This window comes from Chlorocebus sabaeus, chromosome 1 (assembly GCF_047675955.1).
Source record: "Chlorocebus sabaeus isolate Y175 chromosome 1, mChlSab1.0.hap1, whole genome shotgun sequence".
Taxonomy (NCBI): Eukaryota; Metazoa; Chordata; class Mammalia; order Primates; family Cercopithecidae; genus Chlorocebus; species Chlorocebus sabaeus.
In genome coordinates, this window is record NC_132904.1 from 4,884,622 (window position 1) to 4,906,945 (window position 22,324).

At 58.4% G+C, this 22,324-nt stretch overlaps 1 protein-coding gene across 1 annotated transcript; it reads right to left on the reverse strand.

Annotated features, from left to right (window-relative positions):
• Positions 1-3,243: 3,243 nt before the first annotated feature.
• Positions 3,244-16,512, reverse strand: CCND1 (cyclin D1). Its single transcript, XM_008018194.3, has 5 exons — positions 16,067-16,512; positions 14,314-14,529; positions 13,568-13,727; positions 9,470-9,618; positions 3,244-6,543 (listed from the first exon to the last, which is right to left on the reverse strand). The coding sequence occupies exons 1-5, from the start codon at positions 16,262-16,264 to the stop codon at positions 6,379-6,381; spliced, it is 888 nt and encodes a 295-aa protein (XP_008016385.1). The 5' UTR covers positions 16,265-16,512; the 3' UTR covers positions 3,244-6,378.
• Positions 16,513-22,324: the final 5,812 nt, after the last annotated feature.

The window sequence follows — 22,324 nt, forward strand, 5'->3', positions numbered from 1 at the left end:
CTGGCACGCGGATCAGGCTGGACCTATGGATCTGCAACTCAGCCTGGCAGCTTGGGGCTGCCCTGTGGGAGCCGACACGACCTCCCTTCCATTTGGCCCCCTTCCTAGGACCCACTGTTTGCCAGGTGGGGAGAAGGGAGGCAGAGAGGAATCAGGGAGATTTCCATCCTGGAGGGACTCGGCCGGAGCAGGAAGGTGCCCAGGTATGACAATCCCGGACTCCCAGAGCCACCTGCCTGGTGTGGGATGGGGAAGCCTCCGGAGAGCCCATCCTCACAGTGAGTGCAGAGATGAAGGTTCCTGTGGACCAAGGTGGCGGGCCAAGCACAGAACAGGAAGCTTGATGCAGTCTGGTGTGTCAGGAGCTCCTGGGCAAAGACATCGAGCTTATTGGGGCTCAAGGCTGGGTAGAGATGGGGCTGAGTCCCAAGGACCTTGGACGGAGCTGAAGGGAGATAGGAAGGCCGTGGGTTGGGGGCAGAAGATGAAGAATGGATGAGGACTGTCTGCCTGCAGGGACATGGGCCAGGAGGCAGGGCCCCTCGTGAGCAGGTAGGGGTGCTGGGGCACCTGAGAACAGGCTTCTGAGAAGGGGCTGCAGGGAGAGCTGACTGCGGAAGTCGTTGTCTCTGAACTTCCTCGAAGGTCAGTTTTTTACCGTCACCCTCTGGGCAGCGCAGATACTCCAACAATGGATGAGGTCTTCACTGCATCCCAGGAGGGGTCGCAGGCCCCAAAGTGATGTCAGTGGAGTTTGAGAGTTGGGAACAAGGGCCCAGAGTAGCCAGACCACACCTTTGATATGGTTTGGCTGTGTCCCCACCCAAATCTCATCTCGAATTGTAGCTCCCATAATTCCCACGTGTCGGAGGGACCCGGGGGGGAGATAATTGAATCATAGGGGCGGTTCCCCCCATACTGTTCCCATGGCAGTGAGTAAGTCTCATGAGCGCTGATGGTTTTATAGGGGTTTCCCCTTTCATTTAGCTCTCATTCTCTCTTGCCTGCCTCCATGTAAGATGTGCCTTTCACCTTCTGCCATGATTGTGAGGCCTTTCCTGCTACGTAGAACTGTGAGCCTATTAAACCTCTTTTTCTTTATAAATTACTCAGTCTTGGGTATGTCTTTGTTAGCAGCATGAAAACAGACTAATATAGCCTTGGAGCTCGTGGCATGACCATGATATATAGACCCACCCTTCACTGTGGGGGTGTACAGACTCCCCCATTGTGGCACAGCCAGGGGTGGGGGTATCGGGGGATGTACAGACCCCCCCATCGTGGCACAGCCATGGGTGGAGGGTGTACAGACCGCCCCATCGTGGCACAGCCAGAGGTGGGGGGATCGGGGGATGTACAGACTCCCCCATCGTGGCACAGCCAGGGGTGGAAGGTGTATAGATCCCCCCATCGTGGCACAGCCAGGGGTGGGGGAATCAGGGGATGTACAGATCCCCCCATCGTGGCACAGCCAGGGGTGGGGGGATCAGGGGATGTACAGATCCCCCCATCGTGGCACAGCCAGGGGTGGGGGGTGTACAGACCCCACCATCAAAGGGATGCCACAGATGCCGAGACAGAGAGACTGGGCTGTGGGGGAGCTCACAACCGCTTCACTCTGGGCCCGAGCCCTCTCTACACACTTGGCCGTGAACACACCTGACCCACTCAGGGCCCCTGCCCTGCCCTGCCAGCCTGGCTGAGCCCCGCGCTCGGCAAAGTGGCTCTCCAGCTTCTTCCCCACATCCTTGCTCAAACCTAACAGGGTCCGATGGCTACCTTGCCTGCTCCGTGAAACAACCAAAGGTGCCCTGTGCGATGGTTGGAACTCTCTGCACAGGCCTTCTGCTACACCCATGTGCTCTCGGGGATGAAGGTAAACTCAGCTGCAGGCTGGGGGCGGGGACATGGCTTCCCTAGGACCCCAGCCCTGACACAGGACCTGGCTCTTGCCCAGAACTGAACAGCCACAGTAGTGCAGCTTCAGAGTCATTTGCCCAAGGAGCAAGGAGCTGGGCCTTGTAAGCCACCTGAGTGGCCACCAGTGTCACCTCTGGCTCCGACGGTCCCTTGAGCTCTTGCTGAGGTGACCTGTCAGGGGCACCCTGCAGGCTCCCCCACCCACTCAATATGGGACTCCCTTGGGGAAGGCTCCCGGAGCCCCCACCCTCAGGGCAGAGGCTGGTGGAGACCTATAGGGGCCAAGTGTTTCCCTCCACACCCCACCTTCCTCCCAGGGCAGGCGCCTGTGGAGTCAACACACTGACCACCCTTGCCCCCCTTTCCGCCCTGGGAGGAGTGCTCTACAAGGCAGGAAGGGTAGACAGCAGGTGCTTCATAAAGGCCAGAGATTCGACCTACAGCTGACAAGTAGTAACCATCAGTGACGTGGGACCTGAGCTTCCACTTGGCTTGGGGTGAGGACAGACCAACCTCACAGATGGGTCCAGGAGCAGTGACCAAGGTCCGCGGACACCTTCCCAGGGCACTCCCACTACCCACCTCCACCCCGGGGTTTGAAGTTAGGTTCAGTCACATGCACCTGAAATCCAGAGGTGGACGTCACGGGCATCCTATAAGGCAGCCTCCAGGTCTCCACAATCCCAGTGAAAGGCCACCCTGGATCACAGCCCTGACACGGTGCTTTGCTCTCCTGGAGCCTGGCGTTGCCAGAGGGTCATGATTCATCCAGAGCAAACAGCAGTTTGTGCCAGAAGAGGGTTAACAAATGCCGGCTTTATTTATTTTCCTATCTGCAAATAACCTGAGAAGACAAACTGGTGGGGCAAGCAAGGGATGGAAGATGTTCCCAATCAATGGGCACCACTCACGTCACCCAGGCTGGAGCTATTATCTCGCGTGATTGGAGGTGGGCTCACCCAGCCAGGCTGCCTGCAAACTATTCTTTGGAGCCTCCCCAGGACAGGAGTCCCCCTCCCACCTCACACCCCTGTGCTCAGGGCTTCCTCCCGGTTGGGAAGGGTGTGCCTGCTCCTGGCTGGATTCTGTCCCCACCCCCGGGGATGTGGCAGTGTCAGGAGGCATTCTTGGTTGTTACAGTGGGTGGCGTGACTGTCATCCTGTGGGTGGAGGTCAGGATGCCGCTGAACTTCCCGCAGTGCACAGGACAGGCTGTGGCCTCCCGCATCTGCTGAGCCTGCCACCCTGCCCTGGTTCTGGGGCACTGGGACACGCGCCCCTGGCTCCCGGCCAGCTCAGGAAGCAAACAGGCGGGCACCATGCTGGGGTTTTACCAGTTTTATTTCTAGACTTTCACGTTTGTCTTTTTGTCTTCTGCTGGAAACATGCTGGTTACATGTTGGTGCTGGGAAGCGCCGCGGTGCAACCAGAAACACACAGACCCGGCCGCCCGCCGCCCAGACCCTCAGACTTGCACGTCACAGGACAGACTCCACTGTGCCCCGTGCACTTGCCACCAGCCTTTGGCCTCTCGATACACACAACATCCAGGACTTGTGCCCTTGCCCCATCACGACAGACAAAGCGTCCCTCAAGGCCCCCGCGTGGTTCAGACAGACACCGCAGCCAGGATGGTTGAGGTAAGCGTGAGCCGTGTTCTGGAGGGGTGGGGCGGGATGGGCCTGTGCCCACGATGGCCTCTGAGCACAGGATGACCCTGCCAGGGCAGGACCCCAGCCACGCGGGCCCGCAGCGGGGTGCAAATTCTTTTGGTTCGGCAGCTTGCTAGGTGACCCGGGCACATAGCACTGTGAGCTGGCTTCATTGAGATTTGGAGTCTCTTTAAATTAGCATTATGCTGTAATTAACAAAACAATAACAAACAGAACACTAGTACATAACAGATTAAACATACCCAAAACTTGAACAAATTCCAGAAGCTATTCCAATCATCCCGAATGAGAGTCCTACAGGCACAGCGCCGTGGTGGCACGTAAGACACACTTGTTATAATAATAATAATAATAATTATGCAACTTCCATAGCTACACGCAAAGAATGACACAGCTGTAAAAACTACTATGATGATACGCCCCCGATCAGATGAAGAGCCCAGCGTCACAGGCGCAGGGAAGAGAAGATGGACACAGCCTGGTCTCCGGGGACACCGGCATGGTTCTCACGCACGCGGCTTCGGGGCCAGCCCCCACCAGCCTGTGTGGGATTGCGCCCGCGTGTCTGCCCGCCGAAGCAGACAGAACCTGCCCGCTGGGTCCACCATGGCTAAGTGAAGCATGAGGTATTGTGAAACAGGAACCTTTTTGGAATAGAGCAGTAATCACATTAAGTCAAAATTGATCACATAAAAAAAAAAAACCTACAAAAAAGGCATATGTAATACAATGTTCTAAGAGAAAATTAAAACTAGTACATGGCAGTATATGACATTGTAAAACAAAAAACTGATCCTCCAATAGCAGCAAACAATGTGAAAGAGATACAGAGAAGCGATGTGAATATTTCCAAACCGTGCCTGGAAGTCAACGGTAGCAGCGCAATAAGAAAACGGAGCTGCAGCCTGTCCCCGGTGTGGGCACCGCCCCGTCCCCTCGGGAGCCTCTTCCTCACACCTCCTCCCGCCTGTCCTCCCTCACACATCAGCCTCCACACTCTTGCCACCTCCCTTCAACACTTCCTAAATAAAAATTACAAGAATTACAGAGCCAAGATGTGCAAATTGTCTATTTTGTCACTAAGTTTTTTAAAGGAAGGGGCAGGGGATAAGAATATATCGGAACCGAACTTATGTCGAGTACCCTAATTTTCCTTGTGACACCCATGCCTTTCCAATCAGATGACTTTGGGAAATGCCAAACAGGCTGAATCAATGTCTTTGTGTGTTTTTTTTTCCTCCAGATTGTTTTTTCTCACCTCTAAAAGGTTCTATCTTTAAAAATAAACTGTATTAAACCTGCAACATCAAAGGCAGAAGGTTTGTGTATGTATGTCTGTGTGTTTAAATCAAGGGGAGATTGCATTTATAAATCATACTGGCCTTATGAACATCCTCTGCAATAAATATACTTTTTAGCCTTAACTATAAATTATATATTTTAGTGTTTAAAAACCTTCCGGTGTGAAACATCTAAGATAACCCTTAAACCACCTGTTCTCTAGGTAAACCTCTGAGATCCCTACTTTCAGACACCAGTTGGCACCAAAGGATTCCTAAACTTCAACTTCTTTAAAGAAAAGGAAAGGAACTTATCATCCTGGCAATGTGAGAATGCAAACCTTTTTCTTCTTAACTGGCACGCAGCCTCCCAAACACCCCACCTCCACTGCCACCACAGTGGCCCGCACTTGCCTCGAAGTCCTGCTTACACACAAGTACAAGGATATTCCCAAACCATTCCATTAGAAAACTGCCCTCCCTCCACACACAACAAAAACAGCGCTATTTCCTACACCTATTGGACTGAAAGTGCTTGGAAATGGAATGGTTTTAGAATATTGAGAAGAACACAAACCAAGTAGCTGTGGGTTGAACCTGGACGTGAGCTGGCTGTGGGGCCGTTGGGTAGAAAACCAGCGTCTCATAAACAGGTCACTACAAAAATAGGAAGAGTATAAAAATAGAATATATTATGTCACTATTTCGTCTTCTCTTTATAGTAGCGTATCGTAGGAGTGGGACAGGTGGCCTTTCCCGACCCTGCTACGCTGGCTGGTGCCCGACAAACCTCCACTGGGATGGTGGTCACAGGTGCAAAGGACATGCACACGGGCACGCTACGCTACTGTAACCAAGAGGTGACTTCAGCCATGAATAAGGTGAAGAGGTTACACATCTACCTACGGAATATAATAACATACAATGACTTATAAAGTGACTACATGCATATGAGCAAGCAAAGTATAGAGATGCCTAGAACCACACTACAGCTGCGCTTTTCAGGAAAAGCACAAGAATACGTTTTTCTACCTAAAACCCTCTTCTACTTTAAAAATGGTTTGCTGAATTTTTCTAATGTTTTTATGCTTTCTTTTTTAACACGTAAAGGATCGAACCTAATCCTCTCCCGAGACTCCTGCTTTGTGTTAATGCCTATTCTTACAACAGAGAAACAAGTACATTAATATAAAAACGAGTTGATTATTGGGGTATAAAATCCTCTATTGTCTGTAGCACAACCCTCCTCCCCCACTGCTCAGGGTTATGCAAATACTATTTTTTTTCTCTCTCTTTTAAAGACAGTTTTTGGGTAATCTTTTTCTTTTGCTTAAGTCAGAGATGGAAGGGAGAAAGAGCAAAGGAAAAAACAACCAACAACAAGGAGAATGAAACTTTCCCTTCTGGTATTGAAATGCTCCGGAGAGGAGGGACTGTCAGGGGAGCACCTGGGGCCGGTTCCGCCCTCGCTGTGGGTGGCGGTGGCGCCTGCCTGCCTGGCGCCCTCAGATGTCCACGTCCCGCACGTCGGTGGGTGTGCAAGCCAGGTCCACCTCCTCCTCCTCTTCCTCCTCCTCCTCGGCGGCCTTGGGGTCCATGTTCTGCTGGGCCTGGCGCAGGCTTGACTCCAGCAGGGCTTCGATCTGCTCCTGGCAGGCCCGGAGGCAGTCCTGAGAGAGACGGGGTGGGGAGAGGTGGGAAGAGGGGGTCCTTAGAAGGGGCCTGCGGCGAGGGCCCCCTCCCAGGTGCCACGACCTGCAAGGCCTCTATAAGAGCAAGACTAAGTAAAAAAACTGTCCCTTGACCCATGCCGCCGCCTCTGAACCTGAGCGAGATGTGGGAGCTGCCATCACCTGTCAGTGAGACACTCAGGACCCAACACTTCCACCTCCCACCTGGCCTCCGGAGCCACAAGACAGCAGATGCTTGCCCGCCCACCCTGCACCCGCTCTGCCCATCCCCATGCTCAACAGCACCTTGACCTTCTGTTCCCACTGGCCCTGCCAGCTCCCTGGGGAATTCAGTGCCATCTGATCTGGACAGACAGGCCCTTTGAGTCCTGCCTTTTCAGACAGCCTCTCCGTGTGGCAGCCCTCCAGGTGAACCTGGCCTTCCATGATCAACGGCTGTCAAAGTCTTAGGCCGTGCATGACTGAGGATGAATGCTGGGTAGCCAGGGGGACCTGGACCCTTGTTCCCTCCCCTCCATCCTCTCCCGCTCAGGCCTGTGCCCCGGGGCCACCCATCAGCCTGGCACAGCATGCATCTACCCGCTGCGGCCACAGAGGTGCTCGCCCTCGGGTGGAGTGCAACAGAAGCTCCTGGAAGCCCTGCACCTCCGCCCTCTGGGGCTCCAGACCCCCTTGGCGGCGGCCGCACCACACTGTCCGTGGGAAAGGGCAGTCATGGAAACCGGAACCCCGCGCCCAGCCGGGGGCCTCTCCTCGGCTCCAGCACGGGCAAGTCCCAGGCAGCCCGAAGCGGCTGCCTCCTGCGAGGGGGCTTCTGGATAGAGAACTGGCTTCATGTGTTGGGGCTGTGTGTGTCCCAACTGCCAGGAAGCCACAGTAGGGCTTCAAGCCGAGTCTCTAGGCAGCCCAGGAAACAGATTTTCCACAAGGAGCAGGGCTGGGCCACAGCCCCAACAGGTGCCACTGAACTTCCAACTAGATGGGGATGGACACAGGCAGGGCATGACAGGCGATGACCTAGGCCAGAAGGACTTTTCGGTGGACCCCTGGGGTCGTGACATTTTAGCGTCCTGTGCCTTTATAGGGAGGGCTTTCCTCTCCTGCCTTTCAGATAAATTCTCATCATGGCAAATGAAGCTGGCTGGGCTGGCAGCACAAACAGTCCCACTGTACAGATGGGGAGACTGAGGCCAGAGACCTGGGGTGAGATCCAAGACTCCTGACGTTCAACCTAAAACACCAGCCACCCTCAGTTCCCAGCTCCAGGGGCCTGGCAGCTCCACCCACGGACTCTTCACCTGCCGCCCGCCCCCCTCACCATGACCTGCTCCAGGGTCACGCATGCAGCTGGACTCCATTTCCCTCACGCCTCTGGTCCCACAGCTGCCTGCAAGGCTACCCTGGTGGACAGAGCTGTTCTCCCACAGCCAGAAGCTCCAAGGAGGCAGCACGCTCCTCCACGAAAAGTCACTGGTGTGTGGCACTGTGCACCCGATTCACACAGATGGACATTCCACCCACCAAAGAAAATTCTAGAACACACCCTAGAAAGTGCAGGGGGCCTCTGCTGTGAATGGTTTTTCTGAGTCTGGGCTCAGCTAATGAGGCAGAGTGGACTCCGCCTCAGGTAACTTCACCCCGTGTGTCAGCTGCGAGCGTGTGCCTCCGATCTAGTTCAGATGGTCTCTACTCAAATAAGGGCCAGTGCCCAACTTCCCACAACTGCCTGAGGACAGCAACAACCCAGGGCAGATACCCCTGGCGGGGAAGCGGTTTTCACTCAGGGCGTGGAGTTCGAAATGAAAGTGCAGATGCGAGTTTCATTTTGACGGAGGGGCTTTCCCTTTGCTGGGCTTCTGGAGGCCTCGATGGCGTTTCTGAACCATTTTCCTGAGAGAACTGTGGGCTGCTGGCCTCCACCCTACAGTGGGTGAGGACACCTTACCACCCCCACAGGATAACACGGGGCAGGGTGCAAGGGAGGCCACGGCCGAGAACACACAAGGGAGGGGAGGGTGCCCCTGCCACCTCCAGTATCCCATGGCAAAAATGCTTCTTCCTCTTCCGAGACACACATGGGCTGGGAAGCCGCTAGCTGCCTAGAGGCACCGCTAGGCAGGGGACAGGCAGGTGGACGCTAGATAGCATCTGCTGAGACCCATGCGGAGCCCCCGGGAGGCTCGAGGGCAGACCCCCAAGAGGTGGCCCAGGCCAGAGCCACAACGGGCCTCGCAGGCCCAGCCGGCCCCAAGCTGGGGTCAGGCGGTCACTCCCTCACACACCGCAGGGCCGGCGGCTGACCCGGCCACCTCTCTGGTCTAATTTGGTAAATGCCACAAACCCTTTTGATTGTCATTTTAATTCTTTCTTTAAGAAAAGAATCGGGAATAAAACAATGGCATTTTTAAGAAGAAAGACACGGTCATCCCAGGGTTTAACAGCAGCAGCCTCTCAAAGAGCCGTAAACAAGGCCGTCTCTATCCGCCCGTTGTCCGGCGTTTCGGACCTCACAGGAGCCCTTTTCAAGCATCTATTTATTGGCCACGCACATTGTGGCCCAAACAAAGCTCGCCTGGGCCTAGCCCCACACACTATCACCACACGGACCATTGGCTGGGGCCGCCTGGGGCCTTGGTCCTGGACGCTTCGCCCAGAAACACTCTACAGCTCCTGGAAGCCCCAGGGGACGTGCACAGCCTGTGAGGACCTCCCGACCCGTCAGTGAGTTCTAGGAGCAGTGGAAGAAGCCGGTGCCCTGTCAGTCTGTGGCTTGGGGTCCGAGGGGCCCAGCCCCAGCCCCAACCCCAACTTGTCACCCTTGCACCAGCCTTGGCATTTCTGTGGCACTAGGTGTCTCCTGCCTGTGAGCCCCGGCGAGGCTCCCTGGGACATCGCCCTCACTCACCGGGTCACACTTGATCACTCTGGAGAGGAAGCGTGTGAGGCGGTAGTAGGACAGGAAGTTGTTGGGGCTCCCCAGGTTCAGGCCTTGCACTGCGGCCACCACGCTCCCTGCTGCCACCATGGAGGGTGGATTGGAAATGAACTTCACATCTGCAGCAGGAGAGAGGGAAGGGGGCTGTGAGCAGGGGACCCGTGATCTGGGCATCCCCACGTGCTGGCTCTGAGCAGGCGGCCCGGCCTGGAGGGTACCACTCTCCAGGCCGTCTGTGGCTGCACATCCAGGCCCGCCCCAGCCTCCCGCCATCCCTGGGTACTAGGAGAGCAGGAGCCCGGCCCAGGGACCCTCCGGGAATGTCAGCCCCACTGTTGACTCAAACATAACCAAGCAAAGAGAAAGCCACGGGAAGACAGGACAGGTGACAGGGACATCACTACCCTCTCATCCTTTCAGCATCTTGAGCCTTGTGAATGTTATCACTTATTCACAAAAACCAAGTTAGATGACACAAATATGAGAACACAGAGATGTCGCCTCTATGACCCTAAACCTTAACCCCAAGTACCTGCCACCCCCCAGCAGCAGGGATTGGAGACAAGTCATATTCTGAAAGGACGTTGCACGGGGCCAGGCCACGGGGCTGCAGGGCACTGAGGAAGCCATTCCCTGTGTCCATCGAGGGGAAGCCCTGGCCGGCAGCCTTCAGGGTGGCCGTGATGGTGTGGCTCCGGCTCAGGCCCTGGTGCCAGGAGAGCCTGGCTTGGCTCACGCGGGAAGGAAGAGCTGTTCCAGCAACCCATGGTCCTTACCGTGGGACCACGACTGTCACAGTGACCTTCAGAGCACGGACCAAGTACACCCCAACTCCACCCGGGGCCCTCTACTCACAACTCTACTTCTGGCCAATGACAAAAACGCTTCTCTGGGCCACTTGATGTAGCCCAGCAATTCCAGCGACTTCCCAAGTAAGGGAGAGGTGTGGGGTTCCTAGCACCAGGCACCATGGGACACCCTTGGAGGACTGGGCCAGGAGCCAGGTCCCAGGAAGGAGCAGCTTTCCCAAGAAGGCACCAATCCCCCTACTCGGGGCTTCCTGGGGACTGTCCCACACATCTGGGCCTACTTCCAAGGGGGACATCAATCTAGGGCGGCCCATCAGCCTTTGTGGTCTGCACAAAACTCCCTCTGGTCACTGTCAGATACTGGGACTCATCTGCCTGCCAGGCTGCAGTAGTGGGCATCTCAGGGCCTCCATGACTGACCTAGACAAACAGCAGACCGGCTCTTTCCATAGAGAGCCTCGCCACCAATCACGTCCCAGTGTGTGGCGGGGAACCCGGCCTCCCCTCCTCAGGGCAGTCATGCACCTACCGTGGACAGGTGGGCCAGCGTGGGAGGTGCCTCTCGGCCTGGCCCCCACCCCAGCTCCACTGGGGGTAGCCTTTTGTCACACCCACGAGGAATTCTGCATAGGAACCAGGGACCCTGGGCTGGGAGCTGGACGTCAGCAGGGATGAGTGTGGCATCTTTGTCGGCCCCATCGCCTCATCTCGCGCCACTGAGCGCCCAGGAACAAGGGGGGTCGGGGGAGCTGAATGGGAGCCGACCCAGGCACAAAGGGAGAGGGGCCCCCACGGGCTGCCAGGGGTGCGGCGGCCCATCCGAGACTTCATCCCGAGAGAATAAACAACTTCGGCCTTGTTAGAGAGGGGCGCCGGCGAGGGGCTGGGAAGAAAGGCAGCCACCCTGAAGGGGAGACAAAGCCGACTGCTGGGCGCCGTAACAACTTAAAAAAAGAAATCCTTAACGAGCCGAGCCACCTCTTTTCCCCTTTAAATGGGAGCAGTTCCACCCAGTCTGAGCGCCATGAATGGAAACCTTTTCATGGAGGCAAATCAGAACCGCACACAGAAACCGCTTCTGCAGGGAGCAACAGGTTCTAGCTGGCCCCGTACCTTGTGCCCCCCGTCTCCAGGGGCACACGCAGAGCGGAGTCACGGGGGCCACGTTGTTTCAGAAGCTCGTTCCCCCCCCACCCGAATGTGTGGCGCTGCCTGTGTTTAGATTGGGAGCCACCCAGAATTAGACACCAAAGCTCCAGGATTTGACCCTATCCGCTGCCCGGTTGTAAAGGGAAGTGACAGCTGTCCTGGAAGCTCCTAGGTACTGGATGTTCCTCACCTGGCCTCCCGCAGAGCCAAGGGCACACCTGCCCTGAAACCCCCGTGCGTGAGTGTATGCGGCATGTGCACACCTGCTGGGGACGTGGGGCCAGGGATGCCTGGCACAGGGAGAACCCCCAGCATCCCCTTTAAATGTAACCCTTGCCACGGACGGCAGAAACACCTTCCCAGACTCTTTTCCATGCCTCCACCTCCTTCAGCCCATCTCTAACTCTAAGCAGCCCTAAGTCACTCTCATCTCCACAGATGTCCAGCAGGACCAAGGCACTGGCTGCTCAGTTACGTTCCATGGGGTGGCCATGGGTCAGGACCTGGAGCACTTTGCAGGGGTGGGTCCCCTGGCCTCCTGCCCCTCCCTTGGGGCCCACCCTGGAGTGGACTCCACAGCCACTGAGAGTAAGTGCACAGCTGGGTCCCCGAGTGTCCCTCCTCCACCCACCGCTGGGGGCACCTTAGCAGACAAAGGGTGTGCAGTAGCCGGGAGGGCGAGACTCTGCACCTGCCCACTGCCTCCCACCAGCACTCAGGGGTCCTGGGAGGGGAGCTCGTCCGCAGGAGCCACCCTGTAGAGAGGCTGTGCAAGAACCATGCCCCACGTTCTCTCCAGGAAACTTTGCATTTCTCTGAAGCCACTTTCAGCTCCATAAAAGGCTGGCTGGAGTCTCCAGAGGCCTCTCTCCTCTGAGGAGCACCAGCCAGAGAATGCCTCCCTGTCTGCCGCATGCCCCCACCCCCCACCGTCAGACCCATCCAGGCTGGACGACATCCTTGGCATCTTCATCTGCCCACCTTGGGGATTAGCTTGGAAACATGTTGGGGACGGGTTCATGCCCCAAGCAGGTGGAGGAGGTGGGGGAGGCTTCACGCCTAAACCAGAAACCATTCTGGAATACCAGATACTGCTGTCAGAAGGGAGCACTGAAGTAGGCTTGGGGGGCTCCGCCCTCTGGGGAGGGGAGAAGATGCTACTGCTTCCTTGAGGCCCCCTGGGCCTTGCGGCCTAGGTCACCCAGAGTGAGCCCCCAAACAGATGTGATGACTGAGGTTTGAGCAAAGGTGGGCCACAGCAGAGCTGGGTGGGATGGGGGCATGACCCCCCCATCAGGGTAACCAGGCCTCCTGGGCCAGGAAAGGAGGTGGTCACAGGGGGGTCAGAGGCAGGGCTGGGGACAGCAGGAGGCAGCACCCTGTGTATGTGTGTGTCTGTCCCCACTGGGTTCTGGGGCCAGGGCCATGTCAGGGAGGGGCCTCTGGGGCCATGCCAGGGGAAGTGAGGACTGGGTGCTTCTGCTGCCCACGGTGGCGGCCCAAGCTGAGACTGCTCTGAAGCACCCCCCAGGGCTCAGCTGAGCCCGGCTGGCTGGCAGCACCCCTGGCAGGGCCTCAGGCAGCAGAGCTCCTCTGCTGGACACCCCTGCGCTCGGCTGCCCAGAGCACGTGGTGCAGGCGGGCCAAAGCTCTCCCCGCCCCTGGAGGCGTCTCTGGCAGGTGGCCCAGCATGGGAGAGGCCAGGAGGGGGCCCTGCAGCTCAGGCTCCTTAAGGACACAAGAAGGGCTGGAGGTGGGTGGGGAAAGGAGGCGGCCCTGCAGCCAAGGTAAACCCCTTTGAGCATGGAGTGGCCACAGGCTGCCTGGCCTGGAGGATGAGGCCACAGCAGCTGGACACAGGCAGGCCGAGCTGTCCACACCGATGCCCAAGGTACTGCATGGTGGCCGTGAGGGAACAAATCCCCTTCCATCCAGCACAATAAATAATCCAGGGTCTCTGCTCACCGAGCTGGAAGAGCGCTTCCCAGCGCAGGAGGGAGCCTAGGGACATCTTCCCAGACAGCACCCCGGTGGACAGCGAGAAGCCGGCCAGGGTCACCTAAGGAGCTGGCTCTCAGGCGGAGGCTGGGGGCTGCTGGGCCTACCCTACCTGTGGCACAGAGGGCAACGAAGGTCTGCGCGTGTTTGCGGATGATCTGTTTGTTCTCCTCCGCCTCTGGCATTTTGGAAAGGAAGTGTTCGATGAAATCGTGCGGGGTCATGGCAGCCAGGTTCCACTTGAGCTTGTTCACCAGGAGCAGCTCCATTTGCTGCGAACACAGGGTGAGCGGCCATCAGGGGAGGTGCGGGCCGACCCGGGGGCGCGGGGAAGCCGGCAGCACGGGGGCCCGGGCCATGCAGCACCTCCGGCTCAGAGCACCGGCCCCTGCGTCTCGTGCGGTCCTGGAGGTGGGAGGGGAGGGCTGGCGAATGATGGGGGTGGTGTCGGGGAGCTGGGGCAACGCACGATCCCAGATCAAAACAGAAAAGGTGCCCGCTGCGTGAAAAGACTCTGCAAGTGGAAACAAAAAGACCTCCCACCACCTGGAACAGGAGGCTCAGTGCGGAGCGCGGCGCTCCTCGTGCAGCCGCTGGAGGGCGCGCGCCGCCCACTTTTCGGCCACACTGCGGGGCGCGAACGCGGTGGGAGTCGCAGGCAAGCGACTTGGGGGCGGCGGGACGGGGGCGGCTAGGATCCCGCCCGCTCCCGGGACAGGGACGCCCGGCGGCGGGGCCGCGCTCCCTGGGAGCAGATATGTCAGAGGCGGGCCGGCCGCCACTGCCTGCACCTTCCCCGGCCCCGTGATCCTGCGTGCGACTCTCGGGGGGCATGGGGCGGCGGGGTGCCGCGGTTACCAGCAGCTCCTCGGGCCGGATGGAGTTGTCGGTGTAGATGCACAGCTTCTCGGCCGTCAGGGGGATGGTCTCCTTCATCTTAGAGGCCACGAACATGCAGGTGGCCCCCAGCAGCTGCAGGCGGCTCTTTTTCACGGGCTCCAGCGACAGGAAGCGGTCCAGGTAGTTCATGGCCAGCGGGAAGACCTCCTCCTCGCACTTCTGCTCCTCGCAGACCTGCGGAGGCACGGGGCCCGTGACCGCCGCCGCCAGGTCGCGCCGCCCCACCCCCGCCCCCGCCCCCGCACCCTCCCATCGCGCTCGGCAGGACTGCCAGTTCTGAAGGGCGCCGAGGGGTCGGGGCCGGGGGCGGAAAGACCTTCCTGTGATGCGCCCCCTCCCCCGCGCGTCCCCAGTACCCACCCTCCCCGAAACTGAAAGGGAAAGTCCCCGCGAGGCTGGCACGGTGGGGGCGGGAGCGGGCACAGCTGGGCGGCGTGCGCGGCGGTGCGGGCTGCCGGCCCTGGGGACCCCGGCCCGCCCTGGAGCTCCGTGGTCCCTCTGACTGAGGGTCGACACCCACTGGGGTGCGGGGCCGCGGAACGGGCCGCGGGGTTGGGCGCCGCGCCTGCGAGACACAAAGGTGGCGTCCCAGGCCGCCGCGCCGCATTTCCCCAGACGTCATCTTTTCAAAAAATATTTAAAAATATTAAAAAAATAACTAAGTGCATAAAAAAACCCTGAAAATGACCCTCGGGCGACCCTTTACCCAGGCCGAGGGTCGGGAGTTCGTTACAGGCTCCGGGGGGAGCCCCAGGAATTCAAACTCCGGGGCCCCCCTTCCCCCTGGGCGCGGGCGGCGTTTCCCTCTCGCAAGGGCACCACGCCGCACTTTCAAAAATTATTTAAAAATACTTGCAGGCCCCTCAGGCGCCCACTGAAGGTCTGACAATGTGCTCCCAGGCCCCCGGCTCGCTCAGAGAAGGTCCCCCAAGCCGAGATCTCTGCAGACGGGGATCAAGCCCTGGCGTCTTGGGGGCCACGCGACCTTGCAGCTCGGCGTGCTCTCTGGCCCAGGCTGCCCATTTGGGGCGCCCCGGGACTCGCTGCTTGAACAAAGGGCCCCCCTTCCCGAGCGGGGTCCCCCCAAAACTCCCCATGCCGCGTCCCTGCGCCCCTCCCGCGGGCTCCCGGCGGCCGCGCGGCCCCTAGCTGCGGCCCCAGCGCCCGGCGGCCGCTCCCCGCCCCCACCCTGCCCCCAATTATTAATAAACACTTTTGCTTTGCAATAAAAGAGCAAAGATGGCGCATAATACTGGCACGAGCGGCCCTTGCATACGTGTCCATGGATATTAATTTAAAAATCAAATCTATGCCCCCTCCCCCCGGAGTTGGCGGCTCTCGGCCGCAGCGGCCGCGAGAGGCGGCGAAGCCAGGCTGGGGCGCAGGCGGGGGGCACAAAGCGCACTCAGCCTGCCAGCCCGCACCCTCGGGCCCATTGAGGTGCCCCTGACACTGGCTTCTCCCGACGGCACCCCTCCCCAACCCCCTTCTCCCCTCCCACGAAACGCAACTTATAGCACCCCCACCCCCACCCCTTCCTGCTTCAGAAAATACCCACAATTTTTATTTTGAAAATACGGATCCCTAGCAACACCACGGCAAACTTCAAAGTTCTAGCGGGAGAGAAGGGAGGCGGGTGAGGAGCAAAGAAACGTGGGTCTGGGCAACAAGTTGCAGGGAAGTCTTAAGAGAGCCGCCCAAAGCCCCGCACCTCCAGCATCCAGGTGGCGACGATCTTCCGCATGGACGGCACGACCTCCTTCTGCACACATTTGAAGTAGGACACCGAGGGCGCGCAGGTCTCCTCCGCCTTCAGCATGGCCCGCAGCACCCGGTCGTTGAGGAGGTTGGCATCGGGGTACGCGCGGCGGATGGTTTCCACTTCGCAGCACAGGAGCTGGTGTTCCATGGCTGGGGCTCTGCCTGGGCAGCTAGGGAGGGCTGTGGGTCCGGGCTGGGTCCGCGCTCGGCTCTCGCTTCTGCTGCCCCGCGCTACCTCGCGCTATTCTGCCCCTCGCCGGAGCGTGCGGACTCTGCTGCTCGCTGCTACTGCGCCGACAGCCCTCTGGAGGCTCCAGGACTTTGCAACTTCAACAAAACTCCCCTGTAGTCCGTGTGACGTTACTGTTGTTAAGCAGAGATCAAAGCCGGGCAGAGAATGGGAGCGGGAGGGGGGCGGGGGCGGGCGCAGGGGGAGGGGGCGCGGGCGCCAAACGCCGGGAGCAGCGAGGGGCAGAGCCCAAAAGCCATCCCCGAGGCGCCGCGCCTGCCCTGCAGCGGAGTTGCCCCCGTAGTCCGGTTTTCATAGAAATGCAAATCGCCCCGCTGCAGCCTTTCTCCCCGCCAGGGAAGAGGGGTGCAGGGGGCCCCGTCCGCCTCGAGTGGGTTCCCCGGGATTTAGGGGGTGAGGTGGAGGTGGCTCTGCAGTAGGGGACAACTAGGAAGGCCGGCAGGCCACACGCAGCCTGGGGAGACCACGAGAAGGGGGGACTCTAGGGCGCGGCGACACCCCATATCCAAGCCGGCAGAATGGGCGCATTTCCAAGAACGCCACGAGGGCACCCACGGGCGGACAGACGGCCAAAGAATCTCAGCGGCTGCATCTTCTTTCATTTTCATTAACACGTGTAAATTTCAAGAACTATTTAGCATACAGGGACGGGGAGGACCGGGCACACAACCCCTGTGCAAGTTTCATTCCGGCTCACAGGGGCGTCGTTGCAAATGCCCAAGGGGGTAACCCTAAAAGTTAAATGAATTTCAGCTTAGCATGCGCTCGCTCAAAAAATAAAATAAAATAAATGCCCGAAAATTCCAGCAGCAGCCCAAGATGGTGGCCAGCATTTCCTTCATCTTGTCCTTCTAGCCTGGAGACTCTTCGGGCTGCCTTCCTACCTTGACCAGTCGGTCCTTGCGGGGATCCCCAAATGCACCCCTCCCTTCCCGTGCCGGCAATTTAACCGGGAGAAACACACCTCTGAATGGAAAGCTGAGAAACAGTGATCTCCGTTCTGACTCATTTTTTTAATTAAAAAAGAAATTAAATTGCTGGAAATATTAGTCGCCTCAGCCTGGGACAAGACCACTGGAAGGTTCCTAATTGGTTTTGTTGGGGGTGTAGACGTCCCTTCACCTTTAGAGTTTGCCCTGGGACTAAATTCGTGAGCGTGAGGGGGCTGGCAGGAGCGGGCATAATTCAGAACAATTATCAATTAAACAAATGAGTGTACTGATCTGATTTTCAGCAAAATCGATAGGTGTTCGTGGTTTCATGAGAGGGTCCCCACTACCGCAAACTTAAGCAGATGTAAATTAAAATACATAGTTTTTAAAATAACAGGTTCTGTCTTTTTGGTGCATTAAAAAATAAAAGGACATTTTACTGTCTTAACTTTTGTTTTTGTTATTTTTATAGTACCTGCCCTAAATTAAGAAAACTGTTCATTTACTTCCTTTTGAATATAGTTTAGTGTCATCAAACCACCGTATCCTCTTAACAGTAAAAGCTCAAAGAAAACGGATAGAAAAAATCCCCTCCCCTTCGCCAGGGTGCTCACAGCAAGATGCGACCCCCCCCACCCCCCACCCCCCACCTTTCAGGGTGAATTCCTCCCGTGCCCCCTCCCCCGCCGGGAATTAGGATTACTAATATTCCGGGTCCTGGGGGGTAATTACCCCCAGATTCCGCATGGGGAGCGATGGGTGGCCCCAGCAGGGAGCACCCACGGTCGTGCCCCCCCCACTCCCCGAGCACCCATAATCGCTTTGGCCCCAGCATAGCCAAGCCTCAGAGCATCAGCCCGCGCACGAGGGCGGCCCAGCTGCTTTTTCATTCATAAAATCCCGACCCGGCGGCCGCCTGGATGATTTATGGGGCCCGGAGCTATCACCCGGCCTCTCCCATCCCGGGGGTCGAGGGGCCCCGAGCCCCGCGTGCGCCCTGGCCCAGCCCGAGGCGCGAAGCGGGCCGAAGTCGGCTAGGGGCAGCACGGCATAAAGAGGCTCGCCCACTCCGGCAAAACCGGCTCTGGGTCCAGGAGGGAGCTTCACCCCCCCATCCCGGGCGCAAGACAGAGGAAACTGGAATTAGCATGAGCCAATGGGGGCGCGGCGCTGTTACTAGGCGGACCGGGCAGATCTAGGCTAGGAACTTCGTTGATTTCCCGGCTCAGGGACGAGCGCAAAATTGCAAGCCCGGCTAGCGAGCGTAAAGAGCCGTCCAGGAACCCGCGGGGAGGCGCTGGAATTTGGGGCCGGGCGGGGAGCGCCAGCTGTCCAGCCTCCACGTGGGGGAACCCTGCTTAGCGGGCCCCGGGTCCCCTGAGGGGGCCAATACCTCTGGGCTTTTGAGGGTCATTGCTTCAAGAAGCGCAGAGAAAGCATTTTGATTTTTTTCCAAAGAGAAAAGCAACTTTAAAAAACTTTTCTGTTGCAGTTTTACTTTACACTGTCTTCTTAAAACCCACCACGAAGCAGGAACTGCGGCTTCTGGGCTCATTTAAAGTGCTCTGTTCTTATTTCTTGGTGACCATTTGGAGACAAAGGGCAAGTGGCCCAGTCCGGAGGGTAACCACGTTGGTTTGAAAGAAAATCCAAAAGTAACTTAAATCACCTTCACGCTTTCCTCGCCCCTTGGCCCGCCCCCGCCCGGGTGACCGCGGCCTGGGCGGATGGTCGGCCCCGAGAGAGCGAATTCCGCTGCAGGCGCGTGTTCGCCACCGTCCCTGGCTGTGGGAACCTTCATTCAGGCGGGGGAAGGGAGCGCGTTCATTCAAGAACCGGCGCGACGCGGCGCAGACCCCGGACTCAGCGCGGCTGCGCGCCGCGGGGCTGGGGGCTTGGGTTGGGGGCGGGTGGTGCAGGGACCAGTCCTGACCTTTAGTCAGCGACCTCTGGCACCCGCCTTACCACCAGGGCGGCTGGCGGGCGGGCGCACCCAGGTGGGGTCACCTGCAGCCGCATACCTGGCGGCGACTTGAAAGGACTTGGCTCAGGCTCCGCGAGTTTTCCATTGTTAAGCCCTTAAGTCGCCCGGGAAAACGCTTCCGAAAGCCGGCCCCTGGGTTCCGAAGACGCTGGAGCTCCCCTTCCCCCTACACTGCTCGCTTTTGGGGTGCGCGTGGCGGCCCACGTGCTGCGGCAGCTCTGCTTCGGTTACGTAGCGCCGATCCCGGGCGCCCCAAAACTGCAAGGTGGGCCGGGGAGAACTCCGGCCCCAGTGCCCACCCGAGGCAGCCACACGCTCGGCACATGGACAGCCGCACCCCGCCCCCCATCGCCCCAACCGCAGACGTGCGTTTCCGCTGTAGATCAATTAGTTTCAGCCACACACAGACCACCCCGCCCCCCCCCGCCCCCGCGCCCCAGTCGTCCGGCGGGCTGCGAGGAAACGGGACCCCTCCCCCAGCTCCGAAGGTTGCGGGCGAGGTGTGCGCGGGAGTTAAAACGCAACCCAACAGGTAGGGGGGCGGCCCTGGCTCCAACGACGCATCTGGGATCCCGAGGCTGAAGGCGCAACTCTTGAGGGTTAAAGGCGATTCTAATTCCTCGACTCCCGCTCCTCGACTCCCGCCCCTCGAGACTCCCGCCCCTCAAAATGCACCGCCTGGTACCCTGAGCAATATGAACCCCCAAATCCACCAGGGATTCCCTGGCCTTCCGGCTGGCCCCAGCCCCTCTCAGACCAAGTCGTGGGGAGTAGGCGCCCAGATCGAGAAGAAAACCACCTCCGGCCACAGGAGAGAAAGCGGGCTGGCGGTGACCTCGGAGGTCACGTCCGACCCTCTCCCCCGCAGTCAGGCCTGGCCGCGGCCCACTCGAGGCTGAGCAGACCCCCGCGTCGGACCGAGACGCAGGGCGCCGCTGCCGGACTCGCGGGGCCTAGGAAACCCGCGGCAGCGGCTCGCAGGAGCCGGTTTTCCGGCGGAGGATCCGCGCTGAGGTCCTCGTGGGCTCCCACGGCATGCCCCACTCCGGAACTTGCCTCGCCCTCCCCCGCCCTTTCCGGAAGACTGCGGGGAGGACCCCCGCATCCCCGCGCCTCTCCGGTTCGCTCCATAATGCCCTTGGAACGCTTGAAAGCGCTTCCATCCCTCGCCTTGGCACTTGGGGGTGGGTGGAGGGACAGCGAGGTCGTTATTAGGGGCCACCTTAGAGTTCTGTTATCGGGACACTCAACAAGCAGGGGAAAGGAGGGAAACGGAGTTTTTTTCCAGGTGCGGGGAAACGGGTTGCGTAGCTAACGCCCCGCGCCCTTCCCCTGGGGTCCCTGGAGCCCGTGCCTTAAGGGCTGGGGGCAGGATTCGGTTTCGGACCCCTTAGGGAATTCTGGGTTCGCAGGGTCTGAGGGACTGATGGGCCGCGCTCGGTCCCCAAGTCCCTCCTGGGTGTTCACGCGGGGCACGATTTGCCCAGCGAATTCTGGGTGGCAGGACCAGGGCCCGGGTACGGCTGGAAGAGGTGACGGGGGAGGCGAGAGCGCGCGCCGCCGGACCCTGGGCCGTGGCCCGGGAGCCGCGCGAGGCCGGGCCGCGCATTCCGCGCATTCCCGCCCGGCCTCGGTTCCACCGCCACGTGGTTGCCTTGCGTCCGCGTTTACCGTAAGGCTTAGAAAAGACGCGCATCACGGTTCCCGAGCGCATGCGGACCTCCCAGGACGCTGAACTCCAGCGCCGGTCCCTCTGTGATGCCGAACATACTCCTTCCCTCCGGGTATATAGAGGCTGCTTTTTTACGTAATAAGGGGGGTTGTACTACTGGAGCGATAGCGTGTTCATCTGTAAAGACGGGCAGGAAGGAGGGTGCTCGGCCCTACTGGAATCTGTAATAGGGCGACTGTTCGGCCGAAGAAAGTGACAGAACCGGGCAGTGACCATTCCACCTTCTCAGCGCTGGTAAAGTACTAAAGAGCAGCTGCACCCTTCCCATGGCGTCCAGTGCGCTGTGGCTGGAAAGCTCGGAGCAAGAAGGTGCTTAACAAGTAGGAAAACGTCCAGAAACTGCCTATAGCTTTTTTTTTTTTTTTTTTTTTTTTTTTGCCTGAGGGTCACTTTAAGATAAAGAATCTAGTGCATCCCTGGACCCTGAGCCCGACCTTAACCAACAGGATGCCTGCCTGGGCTCATGAGCTTCAGGGCATGATTGTGGCCCCCTGAGATCCAGGCTAGGTTGTGTTGCCTCCCGACCCGAGGCTTGGATGAGTCAGAGGAATCCTTAGGCCCCTCCTGGACCATCTCACTGAAACCTGGCTTAGACAGAGAGCTGTCCCTGCTATCCTATGGGAGGGAGACAGGTTATATGCCCTAGGGTGGTGGGGGCTGCATTAGTCCCCATGGTTCTAGACACACCTCTACCCCTGAGCAGCACCAGTTCACCCAGTCTACGGGAAGCATGGCCATTTGCTTTGAGGTCCATCTCCTGTAGGGTTTGGAGAAAAAGTCTTCACCCACCACCCATCCTCATCTTCTCACTTCTATGAGGTGTTTCCTCCAGCCAACTTACAGTTTCACACACTTAATCTCAGGGAAATGCATTTAATGGTAAGGAAACTGAGGCACAGAGAAACTTGTCCAGGTGCGTTGTTCAGATTCACAACATTGGCAACAGTGATGGTCTGTAGCCATGTCATGGACACTGTCAGAATAAATCCAGCTTGCTTAGAAGTTGATAAAGATAAAAATCTACTTTTTCAGGAATTCATGCAAAGCCAAACCACTTTTTTTTTCCTCAAAATTTCAGGCAGGTGGCAGCCACATTTATGAAACTGAACAAGAATGTCACACACAGACCTACATCTGCCACTAGTTGTGTGGCCTTGGACAAATCTCTGTTGCCATCTGTAAAACGGGCTATGATCATTTTCCTCACAAGGCCACGGTGAGGAGTAATTAAGGTAATATGTGGAAAGCATTTCGTGCAGGGCCTGGCGTATGTCAAGGCCTGCTCCATTTATTCATTCATGTATTTGTTC